Below are 21175 nucleotides of genomic sequence, written 5' to 3'. Positions count from 1 at the left end.
TGTTTTGCCTATGTTTTCTTCTAGGAGTTTGATGGTGTCCTGTCGTATATTTAAGTATTTCAGCCATTTGGAGTTTATTTTTGTGTGTTCTAGTTTCATTTTTTTGCATGCAGCTGTCCAGGTTTCCCAGCAATGCTTGCTGAATAGATTTTCTTTTTCCCATTTTATGTTCTTGCCTCCCTTGTCAAAGATTAATTGACCATAGGTGTCAGGGTTTATTTCTGGGTTCTCTATTCTGTTCCATTGGTCTGTCTGTCTGTTTTGATACCAGTACCACACTGTTTTGATGACTGTGGCTTTGTAGTATTTCTTGAAGTCGGGGAGAGTGATGCCTCCTGCTTGGTTTTTGTTTCTCAGGATTGCTTTGGCGATTCTGGGTCTTTTGTTGTTCCATATAAATGTTTGGATTGTTTGTTCTAGTTCTGTGAAAAATGTCATGGGTCATTTGATAGGGATTGCATTGAATCTGTAGATTGCTTTGGGTAGTATGGCCATTTTTACAATGTTGATTTTTCCAATCCAGGAACATGGAATTCCATGTTCCATTTCCTTACATCTTCTTTGATTTCTTTGATTAAAGTTTTATAGTTCTCAGCATATGGGTCCTTTACCTCCTTGGTCAGGTGTATTCCGAGGTATTTGATTTTGTGAGGTGCAATTTTAAAAGGTATCGTGTTTTTGTATTCCTTTTCTAATATTTCATTGCTGGTATACAGAAATGCAACTGACTTCTGAATGTTAATCTTATAGCCTGCTACTTTGCTGTATTTATTAATCAGTTCAAGTAGTTTTTGGGTTGAGTCCTTAGGGTTTTCTATGTGTAGTGTCACGTCATCTGCATACAGTGACAGTTTTATCTCTTCTCTTCCTATATGGATGCCTTTTATTTCTTTTGTTGGCCTAATTGCTGTGGCTAGGACTTCCAAAACTATGTTGAAGAGCAGTGGTGAGAGTGGGCATCCCTGGCTTGTTCCAGATTTGAGTGAGAAGGCTTTCAGTTTTTCCCCATTGAGTATTATATTTGCTGTGGGTTTATCATAAATGGCTTTGATTATATTCAGGAATGTTCCCTCTATACCCACTTTGGCGAGGGTCTTGATCATGAGTGGATGTTGGGCTTTGTCAAATGCTTTTTCTGCGTCTATTGAGATGATCATATGATTTTTGACTTTTCTTTTGTTAATGTGGTGTATGACGTTCATTGATTTGCATATGTTGAACCATCCTTGTGAACCTGGGATGAACCCTACCTGGTCATGGTGTATAATTTTTTTGATATGTTGTTGGATTCGGTTGGCTAAGATTTTGTTGAGAATTTTTGCATCTATATTCATCAAAGATATTGGGCGATAGTTTTCTTTTTTGGTGTTATCTCTGTCTGGTTTTGGAATGAGGGTGATGGTGGCATCATAGAATGTCTTTGGGAGTACTCCTTCTTCTTCAACCTTTTGAAAGTGTTTAAGGAGGATGGGCACCAATTCCTCTTTATATGTTTGATAGAATTCGCCTGTGAAGCCATCTGGTCCTGGACTTTTATTTGTAGGGAGTGTTTTTATGACTTCTTCAATTTCATTTCTAGTGATGGGTCTGTTCAGTTGGTCTGTTTCTTCTTGATTCAGTTTTGGCAGGCTGTAAGATTCTAGAAAATTGTCCATTTCTTCCAGATTGTCAAGTTTGTTGGCATATAGTTGTTCATAGTATTCTCTTATGGTTTTTTGCATTTCTGCTGTATCTGTTGTGATTTCTCCTCTTTCATTTATAATTTTGGTTATTTGAGTTCTTTATCTCCTCTTTTTAGTGAGTCTGGCCAGGGGTTTGTCAATTTTGTTCACCTTTTCAAAGAACCAGCTCTTGGTTTTATTAATTTTCTCTATTGTTTTTTGAGTCTCTATTTTATTGATTTCTTCTTTGATCTTTATAATTTCCTTCCTTCTGCTGACTTTAGGCCTTTTTTGTTCTTCTTTTTCTAATTCACTTAGGTGGAGGGTTAATTTGTCAGTTTGGGATCTTTCTTCTTTTTTGAGAAAGGCCTGTATTGCTATAAATTTCCCTCTGAGCACTGCTTTCGCAGCATCCCATAGATTTTGAGAGGTTGTGTCTTCATTATCATTTGTTTCAAGGTAGTTTTTAATTTCCTTCTTGAATTCCTCATTGACCCATTGGTTTTTTAGTAGCATGTTGTTTAGTCTCCATGTAGTAGGTTTTTTCTCTTTCCTTTTCCCATGGTTGATTTGTAATTTCATGGCATTGTGGTCAGAGAAGATACTTGAGATAATTTCTATGCTCCTAAATTTATTGAGATTCGCTTTGTGTCCCAATATGTGGTCGATTCTTGAGAATGTTCCCTGAGCATTTGAGAAGAATGTGTATTCTGCTTTTTTTGGATGTAGTGTCCTGAAGATATCAATTAAGTCTAACTTTTCTAACTTTTCTATTGTTTCCTTTAGGATCTCTGTTGCTTTATTGGTTTTCTGTCTAGGGGATCTGTCCATTGATGTGAGGGGGGTATTAAGGTCTCCTACTATGATGGTATTCTCATCAATATCTCCCTTTATGTCTGTTAATTTTTGATGTATGTATCTGGGTGCTCCTGTATTTGGGGCATATATGCTGACGATAGTAACATCCTCTCCTTGGATGGATCCCTTAATCATTAAGTAGCATCCTCCTTTGTCTTTCTTTATGTCTTTTGTTTTAAAGTCTATTTTGTCTGATATGAGCGTTGCGACTCCTGCTTTTCTGTCATGTCTATTGGCGTGAAATATTTTTCCCCACCCTTTCACTTTCAATCTATATGTATCTTTTGTCCTAAGGTGAGTTTCTTGTAGGCAGCATATTGAAGGTTTTTGCCTTTTTATCCACTCAGCCACTCTGTGTCTTTTGATTGGGGCATTCAGTCCATTGACATTTAAGGTGATAATTGATAGATGATTATTTATTGCCATTTTGAACCTCGTGTTCCAGTTGATTCTATGGTTCTCCATTCTTCCTTTCTTTCTTTTTTTTTTTTTTTTTTTTTTTTTTGGTTGGATGGTCTCCTGTTATTATCTGCTTGAGTGTATTTTTTTTTCCATTTTTTGCAAATGCAATATTTGGTTTTGGCTTGTGGTTGCCCTGTTTTTTAAGTATGCTAACCCCTTCCCATAATTGTGTGTTTTAGCCTGATGGTCCTGTAAGTTCAAACACTTCATTACTATATTAAAATTAAGAAGAGAATCATACAAACAAACAAAAAGGGTTATTTATTTCCTAACATCCCTTGCCCACATTTTATGGTTTTGATGACTTTTTAATATTTTTCTTTTTAATTTTATTTTGTTTGAAGCATGTTCATGATTAAATCTGTATGCTGGGTTATTTGAGTGACTGCTCTCTGACTGCAGTTTCCTCAGTCCTGGTTCTTCCTCTTCTTTTTTTTTTTCTTCTCTTTTTTCTTCCCTTTCCTTCCTTTCTTTTTGGTTTAGAGAAGCCCTTTCAATATTTCCTTTAACCTGGGTTTTGTGTTGCTGTATTCTTTAAGTTTTTGTTTGTTGGGAAAAATTTTTATTTCCCCTTCTATTTTAAATGATATTCTTGCTGGATAGAGTATTCTAGGTTGCATATTTTTTCCTTTGAGCACTTTAAATATCTCTTGCCATTCCCTCCTGGCCTGTAGTGTTTCTGTAGAGAAATCAGCTGATATTCTTATGGGGGTTCCCTTGTAGATAACATTCTGTTTTTCTCTTGCTGCCTTTAGGATCCTCTCTTTATCACTAACTTTCGCCATTTTTATTATGATGTGTCTTGGTGTGGGTCTGTTTGGGTTCAGTTTGTTTGGGGCCCTCTGTGCTTCTTGTATTTTGAACCCAGTATCCTTTAGATTTGGGAAGTTTCCATCGATAATTTCTTCAAATATATTTTCCATTCCCTTATCTTTTTCTACTCCTTCTGGAATTCCTATTATGCGTAGATTGGCCCGCTTTATATTATCCCATAGGTCTCTTATATTGCTTTCCAGTTTTTTGATTCGGTTTTCTGTCTGTTGACCGGATTGAGTGATTCCCATTATTCTCTCTTCCATATCACTGATTCGTTCTTCTGCATTATTCATTCTGGTTTTTACTGCCCTTAGTTCAGTTGGCATCTCTGCAAATGAATGTTCTAGTTTTTCTTGGCTCCTCCTTATATTTTCTAGTTCCTTTCTGAGGGTATATCCATTTCTGTTCATATCTTCTCTTAATTCCTTCAGTATTTTCACTATTTCTCTTTTGAACTCCAGGTCTGTCAGACTGTATAGATCTGTTTCATTGTTGACTGTTTTAGGTGAGTTCTCTTGTTGGTTTCACTGGGGGTGGTTTCTCAGCTTCTTCATCTTTCTCGTTTTCTTTCTCCTGAGGGAGTTGTACTCTCTGTTATCGGGCAGTGTTTGCCTTGTCACTGCTGTGGAATATTTCCTGAGGACTGGCGTTGTTGGTCAATCTTTTTTGAGGCAGTGTGGCTTTTCTGGAGTGTTTATGGGGCTAACAGTGTTTCTTTGAAGCAAAGATGGACTTCCTGAGGGCAGACAGGACTGGGAGGTCCACACCACGATGGTAGCAGATTTCACTTGGTCAGGCAGAGCTTGCTCTGGTGTCTTTAGGCTGTGGGGTTCTTGCAGGGGGTTGGCGGTGTTGGGCAGCTGTTTCTCAGGAGTGCAGCACCCCCTGGGGGCTGGAGCAGCTATCTGGGTCACTGAGAACCTAAGAGGCTCTTCCCTAGGGCAGCCCAACTCAGAAGGACGGCCTGAGAATGTAGGTGGATCTTTTCACAGTCTGGCCAAGCTTGTTGCAGCTTTTCTGGGCTGCAGGGGCTCCTCCATGGGGCTTGTGGTGCTGAGCAGCTATTCTGTGGGAGTGGGGCACCCCCTGAGGGCTTGGGTGGCTATTAGGGCTGCTGAAAACCCAAGAGGCTCCTCCCCAGGGCAGCCCGACTCAGAAAGACCGTCTGAGATCTTTTCCAGGCTTGGCCAGGCTTGTTGCAACTTTTCTGGGCTGCAGGGGGTCCTGCCTGGAGCTGGCAGTCCTATGCAGCTGATCCACTAGGGCTCCCTGGGGGCTTGGGCGGGTAGCAGGGCCGCTGGAAACCCAAGAGGCTCCTCCGTGGGGCAGCCCGACTCAGAAAAACCGTCTGAGAATTAGGCCGATCTATTCACGGCCTGGCTAGGCTTGTTCTAGCTTTTCTGGGCTGCAGGCCTTTTCTCGGGGGCTGGTGGTGTTTGGTGCTGCTCTGCGGAAGTGTAGCCCCTCCAAAGGGCAAGCAGGCCTGTGCAGGGACAGCCCCTGCGGTGGTAGGCTTCAGGCAATTGTTGAGGCCAGCCCTCCCAGGTGGCAGGCAGCCGCATGTCCGGCGAGAGTGTAGGGGGTGGTGGGGGTGGGGGGAGGGGATGCACTGGGAAGCACAGCTTTCTGCTAGTTATTGGGCTGTAAGCTTGCTGTGGCGTGAGGAGTATTCTATGGGGACCCACCCCTTTTTCTTTCCCCTCCCCAGCACGGGTGCAGACCAGGCTCTTCTCCCAGGTTCCCTCTGATGCGGCTTTCCACTTCCCTGCCCCTAAAGTATTGCTCCCTTCCTCTGCGACAGCTTTGTTTTCTAGTCTCCCAGGCAGTCTCTGCCCCGTCAAACTTGACAGACTGGTTTCTAGACCTCCCAAGCAGTCTCCGCTCTGCCCCGCCCCCCCCCAGCCCGTTCTCGGGACTAACCTCTGGAGCCGAGGTCTAGGTGCCCAGCCCCCACCCAGGCGTCTCAATTTTTGGTGACTGTGCCCGTAGTTCAGATGGTCCATTGGGTTCTTGATCGGCTTTTCAGTACCTCAACATACTGCTACACTCTTCTCTGCATCTGGAGATTCCTCTGGTTAGTTTGATCTTTCCCCCGAGTAGGTGACTTTCTAGGGTGTGGGATCCCTTTCTCCTCCTCAGTTCCCTTTCGAGAGCACCCGTCCCGCTCGGATTCACCTTCTCTCACTTTCCTCTTTTCTCCAGTTCTGCACAGTAATGTCACGAACCTCTTGCCGTTATTGAAGTTTAGGTTCCTCTGCTAGCGATTGGTTGCTGTTCTGTGCGAGTCATTTATTCTGTAGATGTGCTTTTTTTTGTTGTTTTGTGGGAGAGGGTGAGCGTGTCCCCCTACTCCTCTGCCATCTTGTCCTCTCCCATGTTGGAAGTTTTTTAATCAAAGTTTCAATTTCAGTTCTTGTGATGGGTCCATTCATCTTTTCTATTTCATATTGGTTTAGTCTTGGAAGATTGTACTTTTCTAAGAATTTGTCCATTTCTTCTAGGTTTTCCATTTATTGGCATATAGTTGCATATAGTAGTCTCTTATGATCCTTTGTATTTCTGTGGTGTCCGTTGTTACTTCTCCTTTTTCATTTCTAATTTTATTGATTTGAGTCCTCTCTCTTTTTTGCTTGATAAGTCTGGCTAGGGGTTTATCAATTTTGTTGATCTTTTCAAAGAACCAGCTTTTCGTTTCATTGATCTTTTCTATGGTTTTCTTTGTTTCTATTTCATTGATTTCTGCTCTGATCTTTATGATTTCTTTGCTTCTACTAACTTTAGATCTTGTCTGTTCTTCTCTCTCAAGCTTCTTTAGATGTAAAGTTAGCTTGTTTATTTGGGCTTTTTCTTGTTTCCTGAGGTGGGCTTGTATTGCTATAAACTTTCCTCTTAGAATGGCTTTTGCTGCATCCCATAGGTTTTGGAGTGTCGTATCTTCATTGTCATTTGCTGCTAGGTATTTTTTAATTTCCTCTTTGATTTCTTCAGTGATCCATTGGTTGTTTAGTAGCATGTTGTTGAGTCTCCATGTGTTTGTGTTTTTTGTAGTTTTTTCCTTGTTGTTGATTTCCAGTCGTATAGTATTGTGGTCGGAAAAGATGCTTGATATAATTTCAATTTTCTTAAAGTTACTGAGGTTGGATTTGTAGCCCAGGATATGGTCAATCTTAGAGAATGTTCCATGTGCACTTGAGAAGAATGTGTATTCTGTTGCTTTTGGATGAAATGTCCTATCAATATCTATTAAGTCCATTTGGTTTAATGCTTCATTCAGGGCCTATGTTTCCTTATTGATTTTCTATCTGGTTGATCTGTCTATTGCTGTAAGTGGGGTGTTAAAGTCCCCCACTATGATTGTGTTATTGTCAATTTCTCCTTTTAAGGTTGTTAGCAGTTGCCTTATATATGGTGGTGAACCTGTGTTGGGTGCGTAGATATTTAAAATTGTTATAACATCTTCTTGGATTGATCCTTTGATCATTATGTAATGTCCCTCTTTGTCCCTGAAAATATTCTTCATTTTAAAGTCTATTTTGTCTGATATGAGTATTGCTACTCCAGCTTTCTTTTGATCCCCGTTTGCATGAAATATTTTCTTCCATCCTCTCACTTTCAATTTGTATGTGTCCCTAGAAGTGAAGTGGGTCTCTTGAAGACAGCATATATATGGGTCTTGTTTTTGTATCCATTCAGCCAGTCTATGTCTTTTGGTTGGGGCATTTAGTCCATTCACATTTAAGGTAATTATTGATATGTATGTTCTTATTGCCATTTTATTAATTACTTTGGATTTGTTTTTGCTGCTCTTTTTCCTTTCCTTCTTCTCTTGTTCTTTTCTGCCTAGAGAAGTTCCTTTAGTATTTGTTGTAAGGCTGGTTTAGTGTTGCTGAATTCTCTCAGCTTTTGCTTATCTGAGAGGGTTTTGATTTCTCCTTCAAATCTGAACGAGAACCTTTAATCTTGGTTGGAGGTTTTTTCCTTTCATCACTTTGAGTATATCATGCCACTCCCTTCTGGCCTGCAGAGTTTCTGTTGAAAAATCTGCTGATAACCTTATCGGGGTTCCCTTGTATGTTATTTGTTTCTTTTCCCTAGCTGCTTTCAAGATTTTCTCTTTGTCTTTAATTTTGGTCAGTTTGATTAGTATGTGTCTAGGGCTGTTCCTTCTTGGGTTTATTTTATATGGTACTTGTTGTGCTTCTTGGATTTGAGTGAGTGATTCCTTCCCCATGTTAGGGAAGTTTTTGGCTATTATCTCTTGGAATATTTTTTCTGTCTCCTTGTCTCTCTCTTCTCCTTCTGGCACCCTTATAATACGGATGTTGGTGTGTTTCACGTTGTCCCAGAGTTCTCTGAGTCTCTCTTCATTTGTTTTAAATCTTTTTTCTCTTTTCTGTTCTGCATCTGTAATTTCCACTAATCTGTCCTCCACCTTGCCTATTCGTTCTTCTGCCTCCTGTATTCTGCTGTTAGCTGCTTCTAGTGAATTTTTTATTTCAGTTACTGTGTTTTGCATCTCTCTTTTTTAAGTTGTATATCTTGTATCTCTTTGGTCAGTGTTTCCTGTAAGTTATCCATCTTTGCCTCCAGTTTATTTCCAATGTCTTGCATCTTCTTCAGCATCAACAGTCTAAAGTCTTTTTCCTGGAGGTTGAGAATCTCCTCATGGCTTAGCTGTTTTTCTGGGGTTTTTTCTTTCTCCCTCATCTGAGTTATAGTCCTCTGTCTTTTCATTTTGATAGGTTTTTGGTGTGGTGACCTTTTGACAGATACTAGAGTTGTAGCCTCTCTTACTTCTGATGTCTGCCCCCCTGTGGCTGAAGTTGGTATGGGGGGCTGCTGTAGGCTTCCTGATGGGAGGGGCTGGTGCCTGCCCCCTGGTGGGAGGAGCCGATTCTAATCCCTCTGGTGGGTGGGGCTTAGTCTCTGGATGGGATTAGAGGCAGCTGTGTGCCTGAGGGGTCTTCAGGCAGCCTGTTTACTGAGGGGTGGTGCTTTGAGCCCACCTGGATTGTTGTTTGCCCTGGGGCTTCTCAGAGCCGATGGGTGGGGCCAGATTTTCCCAAAATGGCCTCCTCCAGAAAAGGGCCGCTGCTGAATAATCCCGAGAGCTTTGCCTTCAGTGTCTGTCCCTCACAACAAGCCACATTCACCCCTGTTTTCCCAGGATGTCCTCCAAGAACTGCGGTCAGGTTTGACCCAGATTCCCTTGGAGACTTTGCTTTGCCCTGGGACTCAGTGCACGTGAAAGTCTGTGTGCGCCTTTTAAGAATGGGGTCTCTATTTCCCCCAGTCCCGTGGAGCTCTTGCGAACAAGCCCCACTGGCCTTCAATGCCAGATGCTCTGGGGGCTCTTTCTCCCAGTGCCAGGTCCCCACACGTGGGAGTTTGATGTGGGGCTCAGAACTCTCACTCCGGTAGGTGAGTCTCTGTGAACCAGTTAGTTTCCAGTCTGTGGAGCTTCCCACCCAGGAGGTATGGGGTTGTTTGTATCGTGAAATCGCCCCTTCTACCTCTTGATGTGGCCTCCTCTTGTTCTTCTGGAGTAGGGGATCCTTTTTAAGGTTTCTGGTCCATTTGGGTGGAGACTGCTCAGTCTTTAGTTGTGAATGTTGTTGTTTTAGGAGAGAAGTTGAGCTCCGGTCCTGCTATCCCGCCATCTTCTACTCTCTAAATCACATTTTGAAACCTAGAGAAAATTAATATGCTGGCCTTCCTTTAGAAACAGAAAAAAAAGTCATGGGGAGTGAAATAGGAAAAAAGCGTCTAAAAATATTCTTGAGGGAGAGATAAGGAAAAAAAAAAGGTTGAGGAATACTGCTCTAGATGATCCGTTCCTGAGAGTAGCTCTCTGTCCCTACAGTGTCTGCGTGAAGGATCCCACATGAAGATGCCCACAGGGACCCCTGAGGTAATGTGATGCCGTTAATAATATGAAATCTACACATTTTTTGGTGGTAGCAGCTAATACGAGTTTTGAAAAAAGAATGAAAAACACAAGTGAGCCAAATATGCCCCCTCTAGGAGCTGGGCAGCCAGTAATGCTCCTGGTCTAAGTCAGATGTTCCTCAGTCTGCATGGTGTCCCCACGAAAACATACAAGATGTGCCTTAGTAAAATGTGTATCATAGTCTGATGTAGCCTTATGAAATCTGCTTTTAAATTCACCCTATGGTTACCAAGATCGTTGCATGAAATTGCGGTTAGTGTTTACTGCTGGAATGTGATTCCATCGTATGACTCTACCGTTATATATTTCTCTCTTCTTTGGGAAATGAATGTTCAAGTACATTCCAGATTTTGGATGTTAGAAGCAGCGCTGCTGTGAACATATTTGCTCAAGTACATGTGAGCAAACATACCTGGGAGTAGAATTTTGGGGTCCTAAGTGGTTTACCAGTTTACATTTCCTTTAGCATCTTATAACAGGTCCCCAAGGTCCACATGCTAGATAATATTTGGTATAATCAGACTTCTTAATTTTGGCAGTGTAATGGGTATAAAATTATACCTTGTCATTTGGAAATGTATTTTCTTATTTATAAATAAGATAAAATATCTCTTCAAATTTATGACCTCTTTGTGTTTTATGGCTGAGTTACTGAGGCTTAACCTGTTCACACTCAACAAAGCTTATGAGAAAGACCAGAGCCAGAACTTAAATTCAACTGCCTCTGATTCCTGAGGCTGAGGTATACTGCTCAGCTTTTAATTATTTGCACCTTTTCTCTGTTTATATAGTGACTTTAAAGGATCTTTCTTCTCCAACCCAAATCTGTAGAAGTTAGCAGCAGGAGCTGTCTCAGAAATACTGCCACTTCTCTCAGACTACAAGACAAAGAAGGGTATATTTCCAGGTCCCTATAACCTCTGGATTAGAACACTTGGGTTAGGAACTTTCTGCTGGTTTAAAAGTCTGCTGCATGGTCAGTCTCCTGTCATCAGATGCCTTTCTCCCTCTTTGGGATAATTCCTGGATTTCGATCATTTAGGAGTGTCTGGTATTTTAGGAGTTGGTGACTTTCAAGGATGTGGCTGTGGACTTCAGTCCAGAGGAATTAACCTACCTTAGTTCTGCTCAGAGGAACCTCTACCGGGAGGTGATGCTGGAGAATTACAGGAACCTGGTCTCCCTAGGTAAGTTGTGGTGGTCAGAAATGTCTCCGTCATGGCCCTTCGTCCCCTGAGGGCAAAACCACTGCAAACGGGCTTTATTTCTCTTCTCTACAAATCTGCGTTTTCTAATTCCCTCAGAGTCGTTAGAACCCAGACTAGGAGTTCCTGTGGGTACAAGACAGAGTCTCCTTTTTCAACAGGGTACCAGTTCCCTAAGCCTGACATCATCTCCTGGCTGGAAGAGGAGGAGGCATGGGCAGAGGAGGAAGACAGCAGGACCACGCTACGTCAAGGTGAGCAGTGGGGGGTGGGGGGAGCCTGAGGAGACGGGAATCATGGAGGAACCCCCCAGTCAGCTGGGAGGGGCCGGGGGCTGTTCCTCAAAGCCTGCTCAACTCTGGGGCTCTCACGGCTTCAACTCTCCGTGGGCCTCCTTCCCACCTCCTCTCTGAAGCTCATCCCTTCCGAGTCAAGAGTTTCTCTCCTGCCCAGCTCCAGGGAGGCCAGTCTCTGCTTTCTCTAGTGTCCCAACCCTGCGTTCGTTTGTCCCTTCCCTTGGCTGCGGGAAATCCGAGGTCTTTCCTCCTTAACTGAGACAAACACAAAACCTTGGCATGATAACTGCTCTTCTTTCTAGCTGCCTCCCATTTTCTTTGTGGTGGCTTCTCAGACTTGTTCACACCCCAAAGCCCCTTCCCCTTCCCTCCCTAGCCCCCCTCCCCCACAGTGTGGCTTCCACCCCCACCTCTGCCAACACACACACACACACACACACACACACACACACACACACACACACACACACACTCTTTCTCTCTCTCTCTCTCTTACTTTGTTCTAAAACTTTCCCAAAGGTTCCCACTGACATCCTTAGGTCTCAAAGACAAGAACCTTCTAAACTTCACCTTCTCCAAACTCTGTGGCTGCATATTGCATATTTGATTGTTTTTACCGTCTCTATGAAGACTGTTCACCTTTCCTCTGAGTCACCACGTGTTCAGCCAGGAGCATCACTCTCCTTCAGTTGCTGTTAACAGAAAACCACAGCCACAGGGGGTGGTGAGCTTATGGTACTGGTCAGCCGGGCTTTGAGGGTGGTTGGATTTAGGGGTTCAGTGATGTCTTTAGGGACCACTGGTTTCATCTTCTCTTCACTCTGCCAGCAAATCAAAACTGTGCCTTCCCGTTTCTGTCTGTAGAGCAGGGATGTCCAGGGAGCATTCTCGAGGGGAGGAAGTTTCCTTCCCAGAAGCCTTGACATTCCTGCCTTGTTCTCCACTGTTGCGTATCAGGTCACACGGCATTTGCGAGCCAGGAGCTGTGCTCAGTCTGGTGCTGATCGACTGCCCTCCCTGCTTTTCCCGGGCAGGCCGAGGAGTGGATGCCCAGACAAGATTCAGGGACCTACCAAGGGGACGCCTTCCTGCATCTGTTTCCTCCATTGTCATCTCTTCTTTGCTTTTTGTTCCTTCAATCATTTATTCAGTCAATCATGCCATAGATACTTAGGAAGCTTCTGTGGTGGGCCAGGCACTCTCCTAGGTTCTACAGATAAAGCAACCAGGAAAGGCCTCACTGAGGGAGATTTGAGTGAGACAAGAGTGGGTCTGCGTAGAAATCTTGAGCCGTGTTGCAGGCGGGGGAAGAGCAGGTACAGGAGCTTTGTGGTTGGAATGAGCTTAGGTGTTCCCACAGCAGGAAGAAGAGCTACATGGTCCCAAGTGGAAGGGGTGCAAGATAAGGTCTTGGAGAACGATGTGGGCCAGCCCACATAGGGACAGGCTAAGGAATATGGGTTTCATTCCAAGTGAGATGTGAAAATGGTGCCGAAAGGTTTCGGGCCAGGGAATGAGGCAGTATTACTACTGCTGCTACTACTATTATGCTGCAACATGGGAAGATCCTGGACTAGGGATCACACCCGAGCCACAGCAGTGACGGTGCTGAATCCTTAACTGCTAGGCCACTAGGGAACTCCAAGGTAGTATTATTGACACCTTAGAAGTGTGCTGTTCAGTGTGGTAGCCACCAGCCACATGTGGCTGCTGAAGTTTACACTAAAATGACGTAGAATTTAAAGTTTAGTTCCTCATTCACACCAGCCACGTTTCACGTGCTCCTTAGTCACGTGGCGCTGTGGCCACTGTGCTAGACAGCAAGATAGAGACCATGCTCATCGTCAGAGTGTTCTGTGGGCAGCACTGTTCTAGAACGATCCCTCTGGCTGTTCTGTGGGAAGTGGGCTTTAGGCAGACCGGCTGAGCCTGGTGCTTGATGGTGGAGAGGTCAGGTGAGAGGCTGGTAGAACGGGCTGAGACACTGGCCGTGGGGCCAGGGAAGAGACAGGGTCTCCCGGTCCTCCATGCTTGAGTCTTCAGAGACCACTTCCCAAGAGATCTGCCCCATGGTGGTGGGGCCCCGACCCCTCTTCTGCCGAAGCCTTGCTCATCTGCATTCGGGCTCTGCCCTTTCACTCGTACTCTGCTCATGTTTGGCGTGTCTGCGGGGATGTGACCCCTGAGTTTGTCGTTGCCTCTTAAAGTTCCAGTCTTTTACTTGATTTGCTTGTTTTCAGTTTCGTTCCCACCTAGGGAGTTGAACTCAGAAGGCACAAACTTCTGACCAGCTTCTTACTTCCCTCAAAAAGGAAAACCTGAGCTTTTAGCAGCACATTTAAATTCTTCCCATCGGGCCCAAAATTCACATCCCAGCCTCGTCTCCCACAGGTATTTCAAGTCACAGCCTGTGTGCTGGCTCCCCAGAGCAGGTACCTTCGCAGTTCTATGTCTTTGCTCAGGATGTTTTCTAGGCCTGCCACCCCTTCTCTGCTTACGAGTCCTGATGCCGGCCCCTTGGTTGCGCCTTTCCTGTTGGTAAGTGGAGTAAGTTCCTCCGTCTTCTCTGCTGTAGTCACTTATAGCTTGATTAGAGTCCTTTTACACACTTGCTCTGACTGTCTCATTGGATAATGCCTCGCTCGAAGTAGACGTTTAATAAATGTTGAGTTGAAGAGACAGGGTGGGACAGGAGATCGGAAGCAAAGAAGAGAGAGTCTGTTTTGCTTTATTCTGAGCAGCAGAGGCTGTTGACCTCTTTACTCTGTGGTTTCCCCAGTGGTCCTGCAGCCTCTGGGAGGAGGCATTCTTAGAAACAGTATTCCATGGTGACATCAGTTAGGGAAATGCTGCACACTGTACTGCCCATCTTTGGGATCTGAGGTGCCCATTAACGGTTTCGAAGAGTCCTACAGGAGTGGAACCTGCTTAACGTGCACGGTATCTCCCACGTTGACTTGGCAAGTGGCGTCCTGGTATGGCCACAGCCGATAGTTTCTCAGAGTGGTTGTGACCTACCAAGCATGGTCTAGAAGACGCAGACAAACCCCAAGCCCAGCTTTCCTCCTCATCCCCCGTCTGTGTCTCGGCATCTTGGTCAACGTGCGGTGCTCCTGGGTGGTCTCTCTTCTGCCCTGTCCTCACCCTTCCTCGCTTACCGTCCCTCTGTCCTCCTCCCATTCTCTCCTTAGGGTTCCAGAAAACTCTCAAAGCTCCATAAAAACTATGCCGTTTATGTTTGGTCTCTTTCTTCTGTTTCTACTATAATGATGTGTCTCTCTGAGTAAAAAAAAATAGAGGAACTTTTATATTTCTTTTAGATTGGGAGAAAAAACCTGAAGCCAAAGATGTAACTCCAGAGCCAAGCCTGCCTATAGAAAAATCTCCCTCGGGGGCAGGAATGGGGGATTCAGAGGCAGGTAACTTCCCGTGTGTACAGGAGTCCTCTGATGATCCATCAGATGTGCACCAGGCCAACCAAGAGAAACTTTTGGCTCCTATAGCAGTGAGTGACCCCCGGTGTCTGGATCAGGAAAGAAGCCGTGGTGGTGATCAGTTTGAGAGAAGCTCAGATCTTACCAAACAATCAGAGATTCTTCTAGCAAAGGACCCCCAGGAACATGCTGCTCCTGGAATTTGCACCAGTCCGCAGCTGGTGGACAGAGGGTCTCTCCTCCGAGAGACCAAACATAGCGAATGTGAACTTTGTGGAAGAGGCTTTGGGACCCAGTCGGCCTGCGAGAGAAATGAGCAGGTCCACAGTGAGGAGAAGCCCTTGGAACGCCAACCAAGCGGAGCAGCCTTCTCCCTCGCCAGACTCCAGCAGGCTCATTCGGGGGCGAAGTGCCCTGGACGCAGCGAAGGCGGAAAGCCATTCGCCCCGCATGCCGACGTCTGTGGCCACCTCAGAGTTCACCGTCAGGAGGACTACTATGAATGTGTCCAGTGCGGCAGAGCTTTTATCCAAGATGTGCATCTTTTTCAACATCTCAAAGCCCATGAGGCAGCAAAAGCCCTCCCACCTGGGTTGCCCCGCAACAAGCCCCATTTGATTAGATACCAGCGGAAACATGACTATGTCGGGGAGAGAGCCTGTCAGTGTTGTGACTGTGGCAAAGCCTTCAGTCGGCGTTCACATCTCATTCAGCACTATCGCATCCATGCTCAAGAAAGGCCTTACCAGTGTCAGCTGTGTGGGAAGTGCTTCGGCCGACCCTCCTACCTCACTCAACACTACCAACTCCATTCTCAAGAGAAGACCGTTGAGTGCAGTTACTCCTGAAAAACCTCCAGTCAGAACGTTCTCAACATCTTTGGCTTTCTCCTGTAGAGAGACCCTTTCAGTGCTCTGAATGTGAGGTCTCCCATCATTCCTCACACCTTGTTAACAACTTGGGAATTCATCAGGGTGTGGTCAGAAGGCAGCAAATGATTGCAAGAGGGTAGAATAGTCTTCTTGCAAAAGGAGTCACTCAGGCAGAAAACCTTACAGAGAATATTTTTGTTGCATAGGAAAGAAACTAATGGATTTTGTCCTTCTTTGGTGGTGTCCTTAATTTTGACATCCTGATAAAAAGCTGGTGACTGGCAGTTGGGCTCCAGACAGGAATTCTGTTGCCTAAGTTTGTGTAGAAGTGTTTACATGTAGTATCTTTACCGCACGGGAGGTTATCAGCCTAGGCCTTGGTAAAGAGATCTGTGACGTGTCCCTGTATGGATTTATCCAGAAGTAATCGGGAATATGTTTACATAGTAACTCAGAGCTTACAAAACATTGCCATACATATTACTTGATGTTTTAAGGAATGCTGCAGTATACCTAGGGTGAGGAAATTTATTGTTTTTATAATTATAGCCAACTTGAAACTCCAGGTTGTCATTTGATTTGACCTAGGGTGTCAGTGATGGGGCAAGAACTGAACCTAGGTTTGGTTTGGTTTTGAGAATCAATGAGATGTTTATTTTCTACCTTCATGCTCAACCTAGATTTTTCTTTTTTTAAATTCCTGCCATATCCTCTTTAAGAAAAGGTACAGTACTGTACTTACTGACAAGAGTCGTCTTCCCAACGTGGTTTCACATGAAATCAGATCAGGATCAGCGGTTCAGAAAGCTTTGTTAAGGCGAAGTTCTGTTAGCCGTTTCTCTCATGATTTAGGATGAGGTGATGAATTTTTGAGACACTGATCAGGGAGGTACATTTTTGCTAAGCGCTTTCTTATAATTAGTCTTGTAGATTATGATGCTGCTATTGATCAAGGAGAGTTTTTTCATAGCTTTCTGTAATTGTTTGAGGGTTTACGGTGTATTATTTTCATTTGTTCCCCTCCTTCCTTTAAAACAATCCTGTTTGAAAACAGTATTTCTGCTTTTCTTGGGTTCTTGCGTCATCAACACAGCCATCTTCACCTGAAATCCTAATTCTCTTCTGGACATGCTTCACTCTTTAAAAGGTAAGCCTCGAGTTGCACTAAAAACCTCTTAGGTGCCATATTGCTGTAATGTAGAACTTTTCCATTGCTGGCTTGAACGGTGGTCCAATGCAAAGACGCCTGGGAACCAGCTGGACTGAGAGTCCCAGAGCCTGACTTCTTGCCGGGAAGGGTGGGTCGTTGCTCTTGTTATTCACTGCCCTGCCTTTTCTCCACACAGTCCACCCTCCAATCAGAAATTGCTTTCTGATCCTGCCGCCCCTACCACAGAGGGACATAATGTCGATATGTCTTATTGTTGATGATGTTTGTTAAATTTTATTTTTTCCTCTCTGTAATTAATAAACATCGTACAGGAAAAACTTAGAGACTGTTAAAGTATCTGGTTTCTCCTCAAAAGTTTGCCTGTTCTAGCACCTAGCAAGTGGATCTTACCTATAGCATTTTCCCTCTGATTATTGTAATGGTGATTTTTTATTTCCCTCGTTCCTTCTGCATTTAGTAATTGGAGTTCTCCTGTGAGGATGAGTGGCCTTCCTTGTTTATTCAGTAATTTATTTATGTCATTATGGATTCCTGAATACTTATTTCATCTATGGGCTGTAATTAATGCCTCCCCTATTTATTTCTGTATGAATTGTTCCAGCTCTGGGCCCTGGGAGTCCTTCCAAGTTGGCTCCTGTGCCTTTTCAACAAGATCCCATCCTTTTCTGATCACTTCTAATGTCACACCCTCCTTAATTTCTCTCCCTTCACCTCCAGAAAAACTGTGTCATGCCTTCATGATAATTTCTACCCATCATTATCTTGTGGAATCTTCTTTCCGCAGGGTCATAGGTTTCCTCAGGCCTTTGTCAAGCTCTCACTTCACTTCTTCCCTCACCATTTTTGCTAAGTATACACTGTACCTGGATTATTATTTATGTAACATATCGTCTTTCAAATTGTGTCATCTTTTTCTTAACTTAAATATATCTACTTAAAAAGGAGAGTTTTAAATCAACTTGAAAAAGCATTTTACTCAGACCTTCATCAGATTTCCCCAGTCATTTCCAATATGTCGTTTTACAGTTGGTTTGAATCCAGATCCAAACATGGCCCATGGATTGCATTTGGTTGTGTGATTTCTTGAGTCTCTCTTAATCTAAAGCAATCTCCTTTCACTTTTTTTAAATGCCTCCTGTGACCCCAAGAATAATGTAAATATATTACCCTCTTCTCCCCACCCAATTCCTAATATACCCAACACTTTTGATACTTTTTTTTTTTTTTTTTTTTGGCTGCACCTGTGGCATGCAGGAGTTCCCACAGGGATGGAACCTGAGCCACAGCAGTGACAGCTGGATCCTTAACCTCTGGGCCACCAGGGAACTCTGGTACACTTTTTATATTCAGGTTTATTTTTTCTAATTTAGAAGCACTCTTTTAAAAGATTTTTGGTCGTGGTAAGAAACATATAAAATTAACCGTCTCAGACATTTTAGAGCATGCAGTTGAGTAGTGTTAAGTATAGTCATGTTACTGTGCAGGGCTTTTTCATCTTGCTCAGCTGAAACTCTAGATCCATTCGGTGATGACTCCGTCCCCCGCCCCCCTCCCGCCCTGGCCACCATCATGCTGGCCCTCATTTTTGTTTGCTTTACACCTTTATGTGATTATGCGGTGCTGGAGGAAGTGGCTCAGTTGTTCTGTGCAGTGTCCCCCCTTTGAACTGTATCTGCTTTCTGTGGTATCCTTAGGCCTCTTCCTCTTTCCCCTGTATTTTCTGTGAATGAACGTTACCTCTCAACTCTGGGGACTTAGCTTTCTCTTCACCTTTTTTTGGCAAGAACTCACAGGTGGTTTTCTGTACTTGATATCCTATCCTGTCAGGGTGCCCATGGTGCTGGCTTTTTCTGAAGACCCAGCCTTTTAAAGTCATTCTCCTAGCGCTGCTCCATTCACAGGTGAAGAGGTTTCAAAATTTTCACCATCACTGTATTCTTCCTGGTCCAGCTGCTCTAGTTCTTTCTTCATTATTGCTTCTAGACTTTTCTCTACGTGCCTCCTTCCATCACTCCACCCTGGCCTTGAGATACTTGACTTAAGAGGTGGTGAAGACTTCTCGGGGGTCTGGTGTGGGCCATTTGCTGGGGACCCCGGGCCAGGGCTTCTTAAGGAGCCTAAACCCGAGAAAGGCAGGGAGCATCACACTTGACCTTGTGCGCTGCTTCCTTCGTGCTGCGGACGGCGGCAGTGACAGATGGGTAGTCAGCTCTGCCCGGCACCCCTGGTCCACTTGGTGCGTATGGAACATGCACAGGCCTCCGTCTCCGTATGTTACTTGCCGCACTTGAGCTGTGCTGGTGGTTACCTCAGCCTGTTGCGTGGACTTTCAGCCCCCGTGGCCTCCCAAGCGGACACCCTGGGACGGTGCTCTTCTCCTTCCCTGCTGGCCCCACCCAGTTCTAATAGGTCAGCTTGGCACCGCGCTCACACGTAGGTTAATTTCTAAAAATTTAGAAACACTCGTTTTAAGCATTCTTTGGTGATTATGCAAGTTATATGTATTCCTTTAAGAAAATTTAAGAATTTGTATTTGCATTTTGGTGGGGTTTTGGGGGGAATATTTGTATTTCCCTGTCCCAGACATATTTGCTGCTAAAAGGGATATAACTTGTCCATTTTTTCCTATGTATAGATTTATGTGGTTTTTAAATAAAGATTTTTAAGAAACAGAATCATATGCTAACATTGTTTTAAAGGTGTAACTTTTATTCTGATGTATCACGAATGTCTTTGCATATTCACAAATATGCCCTCTGGTTCCCTCTTTCAAGACTGTCTGCCATCTGGTTGCATAGATGTGGCCAGATTTATTTCACTAGACATCTAGGCTTGGAAACGGGGGTTGCTGTCGTTTTATTCCTTTGAAAACCTTTCATTTTTATTTAGTTATAATTCAGTATTATAGAAGGTTGGGGGGAGAGGCCTAATATGTGAAGAGCAAAAAGTACAAATTTCCAGCTATAAAATAAATAAGTCACAGGGATGTAGGGTACACCTAGGGACACAGTAATATCATGGCAGCTTTGTGTGCTGGCAGATGGTGACTGGGCCCATGGGATGTCTGTGCGGTGCCTGTAATGTGTCCTTTGCCACCGTGGTTCCGCTTCCCCGTCCTCTTCTAGGTCTTGGCATCTCCCTGGGCAGTTTGCTCTGATGTCTGCATATGGTTGTTTCCCACGGGGAGGTCCCCTGCTGTGCAATTTCTGGGCCAAAAGATTCCTGTACCTTGAAGGCTTTGGAGATGCGCCTGGCCTTCTCCCCTCGAGGTCTAAAGGTTATGCTGATTTTTTTTTTTCCTTGGGAACAACTAAACTACTCAACTCTCCCCAACACACGCTTTCTCTCTGAAGAATCTGCACTCTGAACCCATCTTAAGGGATAACAGGACTGCCTTTGGGCCTGGAAAGAGCCCCAGATGAAATAGTTTGTTCAGACCCTCATTTTAACAGTTCTATTAGGTTTATTTTTCCTCTTTAAATAATATTAAGCACATTAAAATTTCAGAAAGCAAAGACTAACAGGTTTCCCAAGGGTACTCTCATTCATACCAGCCCAGGACTGCGGTTGTGTTCGCTGGTGGAAGAGCTGCCTGGCAGGGAAGGGAGAGTATGGGCTGTGCAGCCAGGCTGAGCTGAAGCCAGATCCAGCCCCTGCGTAGAAGCCGATTAAGCCTCATTTTCTTAGGAAATGTGGTAACACTGCCTCCCCCTGGAACTATTGAAAAGCTCATCAGTGTAACCTGGCACATAGTAAACACTCAGTAACTAGTGGACATTTTTAAAGTTTTCTTAGTGATAGTTAATAAACCATAGCTGTAAACCGCAGCTGCACATCAGACACATTTGATCATATTTTAGTATTTTCTATACACGTTTTTCTATGAGTAAGGGTTTTTCATATACTTACCACAAATTTGAAGTTCTTTTTGTCTGATTTTGTAATGACAACTTTAAAATGACTAATTTTTATATAAAGTTTTAACAAAGCATTGTATTTATAGTTATTTTCTTCAGATAGATTTCCAGAAAGTGATATTACTAGATGAGATGTGAGCCATTTCTGTGGCTCTCGGAAGGGGGTGCCGAATTGGATTCTGTAGGGCCAGTCGCAACCCCCAGCTCAGGGGGCTGTGAAATAAGGGGTCTTCCTCCTGGGTCAGTGGCAGGTGTTGGTCATCAATTACACTCGCTCTGGGTCCACGGAACCTGAAGACGGCGTCAAATCTTTCTCAGCACAGCCCGCCAGGCAGATGAGACAAACTGAGCAGTTTGCATATGCAAGAAACCTGTCTCTACCATGCCTGGTATAAATAAGGATTTGAACACCTTTGCCAGCATTGGGTATTTATTACTTAAAAATGTTTGCCTATTTGATAAGCCAAAAAAATGATTCTTTGCTTACTAATGAATTTTTACTCCACAGGTTTTTAAACTTTGTGTATCATCTA

The 21175-nt window shown here is 43.9% G+C and overlaps 1 protein-coding gene across 2 annotated transcripts in view; it reads left to right on the top strand.

Moving 5' to 3' along the window:
* Positions 1-19400, top strand: part of ZIM2 (zinc finger imprinted 2) — a 37338-nt gene extending 17938 nt beyond the window's left edge. Inside the window, exons 4-7 of one of the 2 annotated variants that reach the window (XM_021095100.2) lie at positions 9661-9708; positions 10808-10934; positions 11114-11206; positions 14569-19400. In XM_021095100.2, coding sequence (XP_020950759.1) covers positions 9661-9708; positions 10808-10934; positions 11114-11206; positions 14569-15530 — 1230 coding nt within the window. In that variant the 3' untranslated portion in view covers positions 15531-19400. Of the gene's footprint in view, positions 1-9660; positions 9709-10807; positions 10935-11113; positions 11207-13639; positions 13787-14568 lie in introns of those variants that run through there. The other variant, XM_084962236.1, reaches the window with a different exon arrangement.
* The last annotated feature ends 1775 nt before the right edge of the window (positions 19401-21175 follow it).

This window comes from Sus scrofa, chromosome 6, assembly GCF_054392235.1.
Source record: "Sus scrofa isolate SSC_HxYL_T2T_F1_AM1 chromosome 6, Sscrofa_HxYL_maternal_Yorkshire_Landrace_v2.0, whole genome shotgun sequence".
NCBI lineage: Eukaryota > Metazoa > Chordata > Mammalia > Artiodactyla > Suidae > Sus > Sus scrofa.
Note: the sequence above shows the minus strand (reverse complement) of the source record. Positions and strands in the feature narration are given on the sequence as shown.